Source organism: Colossoma macropomum, unplaced genomic scaffold (assembly GCF_904425465.1).
Source record: "Colossoma macropomum unplaced genomic scaffold, Colossoma_macropomum, whole genome shotgun sequence".
NCBI lineage: Eukaryota > Metazoa > Chordata > Actinopteri > Characiformes > Serrasalmidae > Colossoma > Colossoma macropomum.
This window is the reverse complement of record NW_023494795.1, coordinates 21,083,300-21,098,975: the sequence shown is the minus strand read 5'-3', so window position 1 is coordinate 21,098,975 and position 15,676 is coordinate 21,083,300. Positions and strand designations below refer to the sequence as shown.

Genomic DNA, 15,676 nt, shown 5'->3' with positions numbered 1-15,676 from the left:
TTTACATAGTAAAGAATTGATTGATGAATGTTAATGTCTCTGGGAGCCTCCACTGCTGGGGTACTTTGACCTCCAGGACCAGAGTGGAGGAGAGCAGAGATGAGTAGCGAGGAGCATACTGGGTATTTATATAGATGCGAGCAGGAATTTCAGGGGAACGCAAAAGATGCTTAGGGCAGAAACAGCCTCCAGGCTTGAAACTTTAAAGTCACCAGATAAGCCGATGTGTTGCCGTTTGAAACAAACAGCTATGCCTCTCTTTGAAAAATCATAGTGTATTTGAATTCCCCCCTGCTTAATGTCAGACCAACAGTATATTTTATTGAAATAGCCCCTCTCTCTGCATAAAAGAAGAGAAAATAAATGGGAGGTATGAGATGTGAGAGTACCAAATTCAGCTGTAGTCTCTATAAGTCAACAGATTTTTCCCTATTTTTTCCTATTTGAATTCACACAGGAAGCACTTCAGGCTAACAAAATAAAAGAGCCTCCAGAAGCTTTCCATCTAATTTATTCTCATAACTTAAGTTACGTAGTCGTCTAAGAAATAATGTTCTCCAAAGTGGACAGGGGCAAACCGTAATCAACTCTGGTCTGATTTGAAATTGATCATCTGCTAAGCTGTCTTGGTGTTTTTTCTTCTCCAGTGTTTACTTGTTGAAAAAAAAGAAGCAGTAAAATCAAGGCCTTTCTTCTGTCCACTCACAATATAACATTGTTAAATGCAAGTGAAATGTAATGGCTGTCCAGCAAATTGCAGCCACGGGGACAGTCCAGACGCAGTGATATCAGAATTGTTTCAGCTATCATTTTTTTTCTGTAAGACAATGAGAGGAGTTTACAGCTAGTTAGTTTCCATTCAGAACTAGACCCCAGGGCCAAGAAATGAATGTCAGGCTAATAATAAACTCAGGGTAGTGAGAATTCACTGTTCTCTGGGGTTCTCGCATAATGCCTCTACACTGGAACATGCATTCCTTCCTGAAATTACCAGCAATTCACACATTCATCTGCAGATATGGTCTGTATTTGAGAAAGCATGTGAATGTCTACCTGACTTCGCTTTCAAACAGGGTGCTATTTCTATCTAATTGGGTACAGCTCATTCTGGATATATGAAAGTGTAATACTCACATCAAACATAATGTAATTTCCATTTCATGGGCTGCTAACCTCATCCCGTACTACACTACGATCATAAATCTCTCAACTCCAATTCCAGGCTAATGCCTTGGCGGACTGCACCACCAAAAAGGCTTCAGCTCTAGGCTTTAATTGAGTCTAAAATTTTGGTCTGAGCCCGATTAAGGCCAGAGAATCCAACCTGAAGCACAGCATATAGTTTAGTCTGTAACTGCACCAAGCCCGACACAGCTCTGTCCAAACCTGACCCGACCTAAACCATACTATCAAGTCTTGAGTCTGAAACTGACCTGAGCCCAACAAAATTCTGCCTGAAACTGACCTGAACTGGATCATCATCACCCCCCCCCCAAAAAAAAGGTGATCTTTCTAATGATGTGCTATCATTTGAGATATCATGTGATGTGTGATGTTATGTGATATGTGTTATCACGGTGTAGCGACAATAACAGCTACCATTACATCAAGGACAAATAAAACATTAAATAATATACTAAAATATTCATCTATCCCAGTGGTTTATCTTTCATTTTAACAAATGTATTCATCAAGCAATGCTTCTGAACAACAAAGTTTTCCATAATATGCTGTTCTTATACTGTGCAGTGCTGGTTTAGCAAGATGATAGTCCTTACCTGTTTAATCCTAAAACTCTGTGCCCTTACATACAACATGTTACATATAATATATTAAACATATGACATTTTTTTTGGCCACACATATTAAATACAAACGTTCTTTGGTTGCACTAAACTGACCTCTCATGAGTCGATTCACTGTTTTATTTTCTGCATAGGCATACATTATCATTGTCATCACAAAATCACGCATCTCTGTAATGGTTACTTTACAGAAGTATATTGCTGGTGTCAGAAGAAAACCTCATATCTCCATTTTTATGACATAATTGTAAAAATGCCTGTCGCCCTTTAGATTGAGTGTAAATTTCATGATGAATGGACCTAAAGAAACAGCCCAGAATGACTTGGAAAAAAGTCTGGTTCCATTGACTTACATTTAAACTATTTTGGAGATACAAGGTTTTCCTCCGACAACAGCGATATGTTAATGTATCGAGTTTTAGACTATTTTGGGCCATTTCTGTTTTACCTTTATTATAAAACATCAGCATGCTGTACATTTCAGCTGATGTTTTCAAACACCCTCTTAAAAAGAGCTCTAAAAAACACTTTTGATTCCCTAAACAAGCTTTCAATGAATGGTTCTTATTTGTAAATAATATATTCAAGTGCGATGCATGTTTTTAAAGTCCAGAGGAACCTTTATTTAGAACCTTATATATAACATAGTGAGAAACAATAACAGTAAGCATCTAGCTGTTCCTGGTTAGAATTCCTGCTTTTGTACACTTTTACTCCATGATAGTGCAAGGTCGCAGGAATTTGAAAGCAGTCGAAATGCCCAGCAGTTGCTGAGCAGTGCATGAATTTGTTAAGTGGTGAAAGATGGGCCTAATGACTTGGGCGGACTCCAAAGTGCCTGTAGACCTGAAAGCTGATGTTGGCTGGGGAGAAGGCAGGCCCTCCCCCCACTTGTCTAGCCTTTCCCCAGACCCCCTGACTGGGATTCCTCTTCCTCCTCTTGTCCTCCCCTCTGCTCGGGAGTAGCAGCAGCGGTCCCTCCCCAGATCTCAGGAGGAATGCTGCTGAAAAAAGGATGCATCCATAGTTAAACAGCATGTGGTAACACTTTCAACAATGCTGTCACTTTGATTCACTCAATGGGGCTGTGTAGAAGAAGCAGCAGTAACTGAGGGGTTTAGCATGCCAATGAAATCAATGCTGGTACTGCTGAGACAAAGTGGCATTGCCGTCCCAGAGGACTTACGTTGGCATTTGTTTGACAAACGAGAAGCGCTCACATCATCACTGTCAGAGTAGTTGTGCCACACTGCACCCTCCACAGAATTAGGGTTAGCATGCTGGAGGAACAGTTGGTTCTCTGTCCTTCAATAATGAAAATGTCATAGACTTGTCACAGGTGTGCTTTATGCTTGTGCACAATGTGTCAAGCACTAAGTTAAACTTAGTTGAAAGTAATATGTTAAGTTTTTTTTTTGTTTGTTTTCAGCAGATCTAGAGTTGCTTACAATTCAGCAAGTGGCAGGTTAGGCTGTGTTCACAAGGGCATTATGGTATGCATAAAAATGCAACTTTGCCACTGTTTTCAACAACAAACACCCAGGGTCATTCAATGTGAAGCACTGCTTTTATGAAGCATTCAAATTTATTTGAGGGATAATGGCAGTTAACACCTTTTTTATTTTCAATGTGTTAAACATGAGTGAGTGAGTGATTTACAAGCCAGTTCCATGAGATGCTTCACATCTAACAATGCACTGATGGACAACAGACACCAATGTATGGCAGTGCTTGAATATTAAGTGCCATTGTACGTTTAAAAAGTTCACCAGGGTTGAACATTTGAAAAAATGTACTCAGACGTTGCCATGTATCAACTAATAGGAGACGGTTCATGGTGGGGCTTCAGTCAGTCAGATACTAATCGTTGCTCACACCAGAGCTTCATATTGACTAGAGAGCTACACAAGGATTAAATGCTTTACCCAGTCCAACACCATCCTTACACCATTCAGACATTTCAACACCATCCCCACCCTATCCTCACATTTCAAAACCATCTCCACTCCATCCCCACACGTTTCAACACTGACCCCACCCTGTCCACACGTTTCAATACCATCCCCACTCCATCCCCACTTCTTTCAACAATGTCCCCACCCTATCCTCACGTTTCAATACCATTCCCACTCCATCCCCACCTGTTTCAACACTCACCCCATACCTGTGTGCCCCTGCACCACCCCCTAAATAGTAATAAGTGACCATTCACTGTTTTCATCACCATTTCCATGGGAAAATCATAAAGTTTGATCCCCATTCCAGCTTTCATTGTGGAAAAAATTCAATTTTGTCTCCATACCAGCGGATTACTGCAGAAATCCAGAGTGTCACTGCTATCCCTGTTCCCCTGCAGCTCTATAATGCGGACACCTCATAGCTGGTTTATTGCGTATACCCACATGCATCTTTTTTACTTCCTACTTTCAGCAGTGTTCTCTCATGAGCATTTAGTTCAACAATTCACTGTTCACAACAAAAATCCACTGTTCTCTGTCCATATTCACCCTTGTGAATTTCACCTTATAGGACCAAGGTTGTGTCTAGCAATTAGCCAGTAATATGTAACTAAATGTGCAGCAGACAAAATATAATGGAGATAAAAATCAGTGGGCCAGATTAATAAAACACAGCGGCAGGTTTACTATGACGGTCTGAGCAAATTCAGTCTGGTCATTTATAAACAAGGATTACTGTTGGAGTACCAGTGGTTCTACTAATGGTGGGTGATCTGGCAAAAATATAATATCGCGATACTTCATGAAATTTTCAGCGTACATGGTATGTAACAATATTTATTTTTTTCAGACACCTGATCAGTTGAAACTGAGAAAAGAGAACCAGTAGTGTTACATTTTAAAAATCTATCAAAAACTATCAAAAACCATGAACCCAATGAATTTTTTTTTAGATATTTGGCAAACTGTGTTGCACTAAATCCAGTTAAATGGGACTAATTTTACTTTATAATGAAACATGCAGTTGGTCAGTGTTTGAGTACTGATGATATCCACAATATGTTCAAAAAAGCATATTGTGTTGTATTGTAACATAATTTATCATGATAACGATATATATTGGCATACTGCCAAGCCCTAGTTTCTACACAGAACTTAGTAAGCATGAGTTACTTACCGGAACTGTAGCAAACAAAGAATACATGATAGCGCAACAGTACAAATAGTCAAATACATGAGGTTTTGTATGTCAAAAAGACTTTCTTTCCTACTAAGGCAAGATTTTTTTTTAAACCGAGTAAAGCACAATGTGATCAGACAACTTGTTATTTGTAAACAGCTCAGTTCTTTGGTTGTGCCACACAGGACATGTTCTTTAACTGTTTTTCAGCATTTCCGCCTTCGTGAACATGCTGAACATCAAAATGCTTGTTGGCACATCAGTGTGCTGGCTGGCAATGTTTGCGCCACTGAAGAGACACCAGCACTGTCCTCTGAGTGTACTTGCAAATGGATACATTTTATTTATGGATAAAGCATACTCAGAGGACAGTGCTGGTGTCTCTTCAACTGTACAAAGCTTTCTAGCCAGCACACTTCTGCTGGCCAGCATACATTTGCCCACTTAAGCAATTGCTCTAGTGGGATAAAAGTTATGTTAATTAATAGAAGTTAAATAGATACATTTTAAAGGTAAAGCTCAGTTCAGTTTCAAGTATATCTGTATAAGAGAGCTTATCTAATGCTCTTAGACAGTGAAGAACCATGGCTTTTAGAGTTGGGCCTTCAGTTTGGGCCATAAATGTCAAAGACTCAGTAAAAACGAGACAAAAACACCTCTATAATAATCCCCTATGCGATTTTAGTAATATGTTAACAGTCACTGACCTATCTCTGTTTTCTGAATGACCTAAAGTGATGTTTTTCTTTGTGGCATTGGTCTCAACCACTGGAAAATGTAATTGGTTGATTCCACTGTCAATTCCTAATTATAATGGTAGTTAAACTGACAGATTAGGCCTTCAGTCCAGCTCCTGGAGTTCTAACCAAAGGGAGAGTTTTCTTAGCTGTATCTACCTTGGATACCACAAGGAGAAAATTCCTGATTGGATAATTTTCCATTGACCATTTCAAGATTTTAACCTTTTTTAAAAAGAGTCTTACTGTTTCTATATAAATAACTGTAATTTGTGTTTTTTATAATGATTTATTGTATTCAGCTGTTAAAGTGGTCTATCTGGCTAATTGGCAATCTTGTTTGCTAGCTCTTGATATTTAGTAGCTCCCAACTGGCAACTGAAACAGGTAGAGCTCATATAAACAAACATTTCTCACATTTGCAGCCATTTTGATAGAGCTATGGCTTCTAAACATTATAGCACCAGTCAATAGTTTGAACTTTTGTCGTTGTCGTAATGTATCTCAATACATTTGTTCTGCTTCCTTTTATTTACATGTATTGGACTCAAACCAATGAATGAAAATGCATCCAGCTCACATTCTGTTTGTTGCTGTGAAAATATGATTGCGAAGCAACTGGATAAAATAATTGTGGTCAGCTTAAATAATTGCTGTCAGCTCATATATTTGTGGCCAGGTGATTATGTAATAATTGTGACACTAATAATTATGAGCCCTAAATTACAGATATGTATTTTTTCATTACCTTACAGAAATCATTAGGCCTAGAAGGCCCTAAGGGTGTCCCTCTGCTATTAGATGTTACACGAGCTATGGCTGTTTAAATTAACCAAATTTTTTTGTTTCTTTGGTGTAGATTCGATGGACTAAGACAGCAGGCAGCGTGTCGGACCGATTTCAGGACACAAGCGTGTTCAATGAGACGCTTCACATTGCCAAGATCCAGAGGCACCAAGGTGGACGCTACTACTGCAAGGCAGAAAACGGCCTGGGCTCACCAGCCATTAAGTCCATCAGAGTGGACGTCTACTGTGAGTACTCCACAAAAATGGCTGCAAATGAAAACTTTAAAGACTTGATTTCTTCCCTACTCTATTTTAAATATACAGCGTGTTAATATGACACCTTTAAATGACGTGTTAGTGCTTTGATTACTCACTAAAAGTTTATGAAGCCTAGAACTCTCTGGTCCAGGTATAAAAGAAAGCACTTAGCACAGCTTTGCTATATCGACATCAGTGTTTGGGCTGTACATTTAGCAGCCCTGTGTTATTTCTGATATTGATTATGGATTGGATACTTGAGGTTGCAATTCATTGCGCCTCCAAGGCTTCACCCTCAATTACTCCTTGAGTACTCAAAATCAGCTTGCGGCTCACATATTGATGAGTTTAATACACTAGACCTACAACCATCAATGAAATGGCTGATTTTACTTGTCAAGGACAAACATATGTACAAGGAACTAACACACTGAGAACTCACCTCTTTCTAAAGGGAGCTTAATTCTCCCACTGAACAGGTTTTAGACTTAGCAATTGTGGTACTATATCAGCACATTTATATTATATTTATGTAATATTAATTCGAAACCTCCACACCCTCCAACCCAACGTATATTTAGTATAATCATGCATAAACTAGAACATGTTTTTGATGAGCATTAATTCAGTTGTGCCTTTGTGAACCTTTTACTAATTCATTTGAGACACACACTAGTTTGTAAAAGTTCGAAATCACTTGTTACATAAGCATGTGTTTTCATTTACATAAATAATAATAATAAAATAATAATGTATAGACATTACATCTTATGAACCACACACCAAAATACATTTTTACATGTTTTTATTTTCAATATTACAAGGATTGTCAGTTAATATATAATGTAAATTACATACTGTAATTTTCTATACTGAAATATTCTAGTTTTGTCAGGTTATCTGCTTTAAGATTTGATATAAGGCATTCTGGTTATGTTACATTTATTATAACTTCATTCTTCCTGTATATTCTGTTATTCAGTCTTATCTTTTTTAAAGATTTTATAAATTTTTGATTCCTTTATTTATTTGATTCTTTTTTTCTCTTTGAATTATTTAAAGTGAAAATTTAGATTAATCAAATAGTTTGTACAAAAGCCTCTGAATGAACCGAATCATTCTAACCAGGACTCAAAAAAAAACATTTTTTCCGAATTTTGTGGAAGGGCTAATGACCTTGGCATTGCACCATGAAGGTCACTTGGGTTCTTCTTTATGATGATTGTATGAAAGAGGGACCAGGGTATTGCATGTCAACATAAAAGTCCTTTGTTTTCGGTTGTGCTGCCTGACATTTGAAGAAGTAAGAACTTTTTTCAGCACATTGAGCGCTTTAAAGGTTTTTATTTTGAAGCTTTAAAGATAAAATCATGTAAAAATTATTTTATTCAGAACTTGGTGACCTTTTTTATTTTATCACCAAATGTGGGCAGACTGTTGTACCACCTGGGATTTTTAGACTTGTGCAGGCAAAAAGAAAGTATAATGAATTTTATATTGATGCACTGAATTATTTTTATTGTTGAATAATAGCAATAATGGCAAAAAAAGCATGACATATATGTATATATTACCCATGACAGTCTCTGAGTCTACTTCATGTGACCGCTGCAAAAACATCTGTCTCACATCATCATATGGATCAACACAATTACACAAGGCAAGAAAATGCAGATGCATCAGGCTCTGTTTTTGGACCATGTCATTATCTTCAGTGACATATTCTCAATTTTTAAGTGATAAAGTCACATTTCTTATTACACCACATTTATGTTAACAGCCAATACATGTTTGGTGTTTGAGAGCTATGAGGCTAATGTAGCTAGCAATTATGATAAGCTTTGGACACCATGATCATGGCTGATCACCTGCTTTTTTTTGTTTTTGTTTTTTTAAACAAAACCTTTAACCAGCAAGTATGAAAGTAAAGCTACACCTGTTGTGGTAAGATGCTGGATCTGGCAGAGGCGAAGGTGCATGGTTATTTACTTACAGGATGCTTTCATCCAGAACCTCCCCAATCTGCCTGTCAACTCTGATAGAATACGCCCTCTCATCTTTTTCATGGTTTACACAGAGGTCCCCTTCCTGTCTGTTTTAGCTTTCTCTTTCTTTTTTGTCCACATTGCACGCAGCACACATGCTTGTTGTTTTGGCTCTGATGCAAGCTTAGCCCAGGAGACTAAAGGTTTGACAATTGAAGGTTACTGGTGAAAAGCTCTGCGAACTGTGAAAGGAGCACATACATTTATTATACTGAAGTGCTCCGGTGAAATCTTATCTCAAAACATTATCTGCTGTGTGGAAATGAAAAACTGTGACAGTTTCCTTTATTATCGAATATGCCGCAATTTCAAAAGCTATGAATTCAATATTTTGTGGCTGTTTAGGACATAATGATGCTCTAAAAGCCCAACATCAGGAATGAGTCAAACAGCTTTTTCTGTAGATGAATGTCAGGACCTTAAATGCATCACCTTCAGTTGAATTGCTCCAAAACTGAGAGCACTCAAGCTCTCACAAGAGCTCCATTCCATTCTAGAAAGCATTCTTTTCTATCTTCCATGAGGATCCATTTCCCAATACTGATACAAGTTTTTCATGAGAGTGGTAAGAGAAGTCTCTCTGATTGACAGAAGAAGTCTTTCTCCAAGGGCTGTGCATCATCTTCACTGATTTTCTGACTCTAGACAGGCGCAGAGCAGGGAAAAGGTTTTATTTTTTTTATATGGAAGCCAGTAGGAACTGCTTTAGGGCTGAGAGAATGCTGTACATGCTTTGGATTGTCTGTCTGCCAGACCTAGCCAGTGCTGAGATGTCCTCTGTGCAGGTCAGGCAGACATCCAGGGATCCCCTAAGGTTTCTGGAGGTCTGGAGATTGGAGACTGAGTCACCGTCCAGGGACTGAAAAGGGTCTTGGCGAGGCCTTCAGTCAGTGAAGTAGAGTCTCAGGAGACAGGAAATGAGCAGCACTCTGGTGCCTTCAGCTTTTGCTGTCTCTGTCTCGTAACTTCTCTGTCTCTGCAGTTTCTCACATCTAACTCTAAAAAAATAAAGGTTTATAAATTGTTCTTTGCTTAGATATATATCCCATTTAATTGGTATGAAACATTTACGCTATGTAGAAGTTCTTCAAACCTAAAAAAGGCTCTTTGCACATAGCATTTAATTTTTTGAACAGATCTTTTGAAAACACAAGTTGTTCTTCTGTGGCATCGCTCTAAAGAATCTTTCCTGGTGCCTTTGTTTTTAAGAGTGTATATCATTGCATTAAGTTTTTGCAGCCCAGTCCACGCCTGGGCAATGGACAGGAAATGAGGGAGCAGCAGACATGTTATGTTGACAAAGATGAAATCAGACTTGTGGACATCTGACCGGCTGATCTGCTGTTTACCTGCTCGTGTGAAAGCACAGAGATACCCCGGTCTTCAGACATTGGGTCTGCTTGTACTCTTGTGCTCAGCTGTAGTCAGTAGTTCCACTGAAAAAAGTGATTCACTGGATTTATGCGTACATCATTTTCACATGAATTAAATATACAACATCAATCCAGTCTCGTCTTTCAGTTTACTTACTTTTGGCAATAACTGTGCTGATGCAACGTATTTTATTCATGTGGAAATGATGTGCCCATTTGAATCAAGAAAATCCAGTGCATCACTTTTTCAGTGCTGATGCTGTCATCTCATGTCTTAAGCATGAGTTCTTTATCTCTGGGCTTGGGCTGCCATTCAATCCTAGTACATCACTATCGATTGCATATGTCACTGATTCAGAGCAGGTATGGAGTCAACAGGATATTTACTGTATACTCACTAGACTACTAGCATTTCCATATCATCATTGTCATATTATTCATTTATTTGTTTACGTTGTTTGAAAATGCCAGCGGCCCCCTACATTGTGTGAGCTGGATCAAGAGAAATGATCTAAAATTACTAGAAATAAAATTGCTTTACATCACCTGCTTTAAAAGTATATATATATATATATATATATATATATATATATATATATATATATATATATATATATATATATGTATATATACGCCCCATAATGAAAATTAATAGCATATTGAGAAAAACAAAATACCTAACATTAGTTTCATACTAAATGAAAGCATTCAGAGGTTTTAGTGTTATATATATGTAATAACCAGTTTGATTCTTTTTTAACATTTGCTTTTTTGGCTGTCTTGGAAAAGTTATTTTAGCACATCTCCAACAGTTTTTTTCATCACCACAGGGCTGATTGATTGTCAAGGCTGAAACTTGATTGTCACCTTACTCTGTAACAATTGGTTTTTGATTCAACCTAAAAAGCTTGCTTCATGTGGTTCAGTAATTTAACTGGTTTCATTCAAGTCAAATAAATACATAGGAGAAAATGATGCAAAGCAAAATTTAAGTTTTGATAAACAAAAGTTATGTTTTAGATCGAACCTCAAAAATATTTCAGATCAGCCTCTACCCTGTTCTACTTTTTATAGACTACAGCAAATTAGACTGCACCACTGAGTCAAACCTCACTGTTCCATCCACAGAATCCGCTTCCTGCGTTCTGCAAAATATCATCTTTATAAGGAGTATTTTCATGACAGCTTGAAAAAAGTGCTATACTATTTTTCCAAAATCAAATCTGACTTTGTTTTGAAAAAGCAGAAACTTGACTTGTGTGCCAGCAGATTTTGATAATGGTGATTTTCACTGTCAATCAAAGCTCACAAAATAGCTACTCACTCTCACTTACTGATGCATGAGAAGAAACCTGATGGCAAGCGAGCCTGGATCACTAGCATGAGAATTTGCAAGGTCTAATCCACCTATTAGAAGTGAATATTTTTGAGAAAGTAGGTCTGTATTTCAGTCACAGTGTGATCTAACTCAGGCAAGCATTAGTAATTCTTTTGGCATGCTTGAGGATGTAGCTTGGGAAGCTGCAGTTTTGATGTTTGAGAAGTGATAACAGCTGTTGTTTTAAACATAGGCCCTTGTGTTTGGCCTTGGTGTTTATGCACTATGTATTTTTCATTAGTTGTGTGTTGTGTTGAACATCCTGCAGAAATGTGCTTTTTTTCCCCCTCCTGAGAAATGTTGAAGCTGTCCCCCAGGGGTGAACTTAATTGATGGGCCTCTGCTAGTTTCCACTATTTTTAGTGCTTTGTAGCCTTGATTGCTAATTAGCATCGAAATTGCTGCTTTGGACACTGGGGCTCGTAATACCTTCTGCTTGGCAACATGAAAAATTGCAGTGCAGGGTTTTGCCTTTGTTGCTGTTGCACTCTTGCTGTCTTTCATGAATGGGCACGAACCTCGTGTGCGGTCTGACACCACGGGGATGGACAGCCCTATTAGGCTGTAGCCGTTGCGGATATACTGAGAGTGAGGGACTGGATTAGAGGTGGAGATGCAGCAGGACACGCCATCAGGAGATGGGGTAAGCAGAGAGGAGCATTTTCTAAAGATCTTTCTTCATCTCTATCCTGCTGTCCTGCTTAAAGTGCATGATTGGTCACTTTTCTGTCTCACAAAGGCTTTGTTTCTTCGGTCTGTCTGTTGGTCTGTGTGTTTGTGGACATGATATTAATAAAATAAAAGGACAAAGAAGTCATTCTGAGTAGAATTCATACTGCAGCCCTTGGGCCTTTCTCACTGATCTGAGCAGACAAGATAAGCATGAGCAATATGACTGAATCTCCTTCAAGCCAGCCAGGCAGAGCCACAGGGAGTAATCGGCATACTGCTGATACCTATCCAGCCCTTCCAGATCTGTTGTAGCAGCCTGGAGGTGGGTTATGGATTGGGCAATAGAGTGAATTTTGAGATGATTTCCCTGGATGCTTTGCCCAAGTGGCCTCCCAGCCCTCAGCTGCCCTGGTGACCGTGAAAAGCTCTGAATCCTCAGTAATTAATGAGAATGGCTCCTCTCAGTGGCTCAGAAGTGCTGATATTGCCCACTCTCCATCTTACTGATACACTTTCAGCACTCCTCTAAGCACTTTTTTTCTGTCATTTTTTCTCATCCTACGACGCATCGCCTCAAGTGTCTCCGAGTCTTAACTTCAGTTTGCGTGAGATGTGTTCTAGATAAACAGCTTCTCTCCATTTGGAGATAAACAGTGTTGCACTGTAGGACATTTTCACAGAATGGTTGTTTATGTAAACAGCATTAATCTGGATAATTTCTCCTTTCCTCTCCTCACACAGCCTGTGTATTCGCTGAAGTGGTTTCGCTACTGTAAGTCACATCATCAAATCTTAATGGTTTCTATATGTTGCATCATTAAGCTCACACAGAAAAGAGTAAACAGCAGAAGCACAATACATGCCTGACTCTAACTAAAGGCAGTACCAGAGTATCGGAGGAGTATTTCTGAAGATATATATATATATATATATATATATATATACTCAAAAGACTTAAACAAACAAACAAACAAATAAACAAACTACCTAACAAACTTTGGAGGTAGGGAATTGATTTTTTCTCTCCATTTGTATGGATTACTCTTCTAAAGAACCCAAAAGAAAACAAATGCCTCCACTGTTGTTCCCTATTTCTCTTCTACTTGACATTCACAAGCATTTCTTTTTGTTACTTCTTCCTTTGCATTTGAATTTTTCTGTTATTCTTTGAAGCTTTAGCACAATTGTCGACGTAATTTGTGACAATATGTTCAGATTTAAATTTCCATTTCGAGTTTCTGAGTGCAGCAAAAGGTTAGAAGTCATATTAGCAGAAAAGACATTTTATTTGTATTAAATACACCAAGGTGGAAACTGGCATATATGATTTCTATGGAAATTTACATAGGCTTACTCAAAATAATTCCAACAGTGCTAAGAAAGTGTATATGAAATATTATGTAAATTTGGAGATAATGCTGATATTTCTCCTGTTTGTGCTGAGGAACTGTAACTTTAAACAGTCATTTGACAGTTACCTTATTGTGGCGTTTCTTTCTTGTGTCAAAATTATTGTTTATTATATTTTAAATATTTTAACTTGTAGCATGAAGCATAAAGAACTAACCCTAACTTTACACAATATAGTATAACGTGTAAAGTATAGTGCAGGAAGACACACAAACTGATACTTGAAGTGTGAAATGCTCACCTTGCTGAAAAGCCTTTTAATTTGTTAGTAGCAAATTGCTAAATTTAAGTAATAAGATTATCACAGATTGTAGTCTTGTGGATCATCATGACAATTCAGGGTCTTCTTAAAGCATGAACTGGCTCTGGTAAAAAAAAAAAAAATAATAATAAAAAATTTTACCCATTCTTCACAACAGTCAGTAAAACCTAAACCTAATACAGTAAAAGCACTTTACTGTAGTGCGGTCTTCATGAGGCCACATGACACCTACATAAACTCTTTATGGCAACAAATTTGGACCTGCATAAATATTTCTAACAGTACAAAGTTACAAAGTCTGTGTAGTTCCACCCTAGAAAATGTTAGGAAAAAAAAAAATAATGTCACCTGACACCTGTTATGTCGACTTGACATCAAGTCCTATTGGAATAATTGTTTATATGTTTATGTAGTTCTATGTTGGTTCTCATGAGGTGCTTATGTGGGTGTCATGTAGCCTTAGAAAGGCCTTATGTAGCCACTATCCTACCTAAAGTGTTGCCAAGCAAAAAAATCTTAACATCTTCAGACATAACTCCAGTATCACTGTGTGGATGTATCCTCACTGTCCACTTCATTAGAAACCTCTACCTTTTACTTCCACTTACTGGTCACTTTATCAGAAACACCTGCCTTATTTGTCCGCTAGATAGGTTCACAGTTGCAGATTGTAGCCCAAACTGTAGCCCTTTACCTCATTCATTTTTGGTCCATTTCTGATTGCAGGACTGCAATTGGTCAAATGTTGTTTGGGTGGTGGACCTTTCTCAGCACTGTAGTGACAGTGATGTGGTAGTGATATTGCGCTGGTAAGTATGTTGCGCTGCTAAGAGTATGTCAGACATAGCAGTGTTGCTGAAGTTTTTACACACATCAGTATCACTGTAAGGTTAAGAGTGGTCCATCACCCCAAAAAGAGCTAGAGCTGTGGTCACCAACCCTCCTCTTGGAGATCTGCATTCCTGTAGAGTTGCACTCCCCTTACCTAACAACCAAAGACTTCTGAAGAACTTAATGAGCTGGAGCAGGTAGTAATTAAAAGTAGACACTACAGGAAGGTAGATCTCCAGGACTAGGTTGGTGACCACAGGGCTAGAGGCTGGCTAACACAAATTGTGCATCAACTGATGGGCTACAGTCTCTAAATGTACACCTGCAAGGTGGAGCTACGAGGCAGGGGATTCTATCAGAGTGATCAGTGAGTGTATATATTTGTGCCTTTCACCTTGCCATTAATGAGAATTGCCAGTCTTACATTAATACTTGAATTCACCACTGTGCCAGTAGAATGACTTTACACCAAGTCAGAGTGCATTTGAGGGCTGTGTATAAAGAGCTTTTTGTAACTGATATTGCCGTCATTTTAATTCTGAAATGTGAAGAGTACACAGGCCTTTAAATGCCATTTGAGCGTAGCCAGCTCAAAATCAAATCTGGAGAATTTGTCAGGGCTTGTCACATTCACTGGAGTGGCAAACCTTGCTCGTTCTGTAGAGGCTGATTCATCCTCTAATACATCATAACAATTTACAGTCATCACGCACGCTGCAATTCCGTGTCGGTGTCGGCCGGAGAAGGTTCCAGAAGCACTGGGAAAGGGTGATACCATGCAGGTGGACTGAGTCAGGGCCAGCTTTATGCATGAGCACATTCCTAGCCAGCCAGGTCCTGAGCCAGAGACACATGTGTCAAAGGCTTAGCGCGCCACAGCCCACGCCTCTGCAGGCCCAGAGCACAGTGCGTTACGCAGTCGGTAATTGTTTTTGTAATGTGTTCCAGTGTTTGCTCAGCTCATCTCAGCTCTCTCATG

At 38.5% G+C, this 15,676-nt stretch overlaps 1 protein-coding gene across 1 annotated transcript in view; it reads left to right on the top strand.

Annotated features, from left to right (window-relative positions):
* Positions 1–15,676, top strand: part of LOC118815593 (MAM domain-containing glycosylphosphatidylinositol anchor protein 2-like) — a 219,062-nt gene that overhangs the window by 83,866 nt on the left and 119,520 nt on the right. Inside the window, exon 3 of the mRNA XM_036581820.1 lies at positions 6,540–6,714. Within this exon, the coding sequence (XP_036437713.1) occupies positions 6,540–6,714 (175 nt within the window). The remainder of the gene's footprint in view (positions 1–6,539; positions 6,715–15,676) is intronic.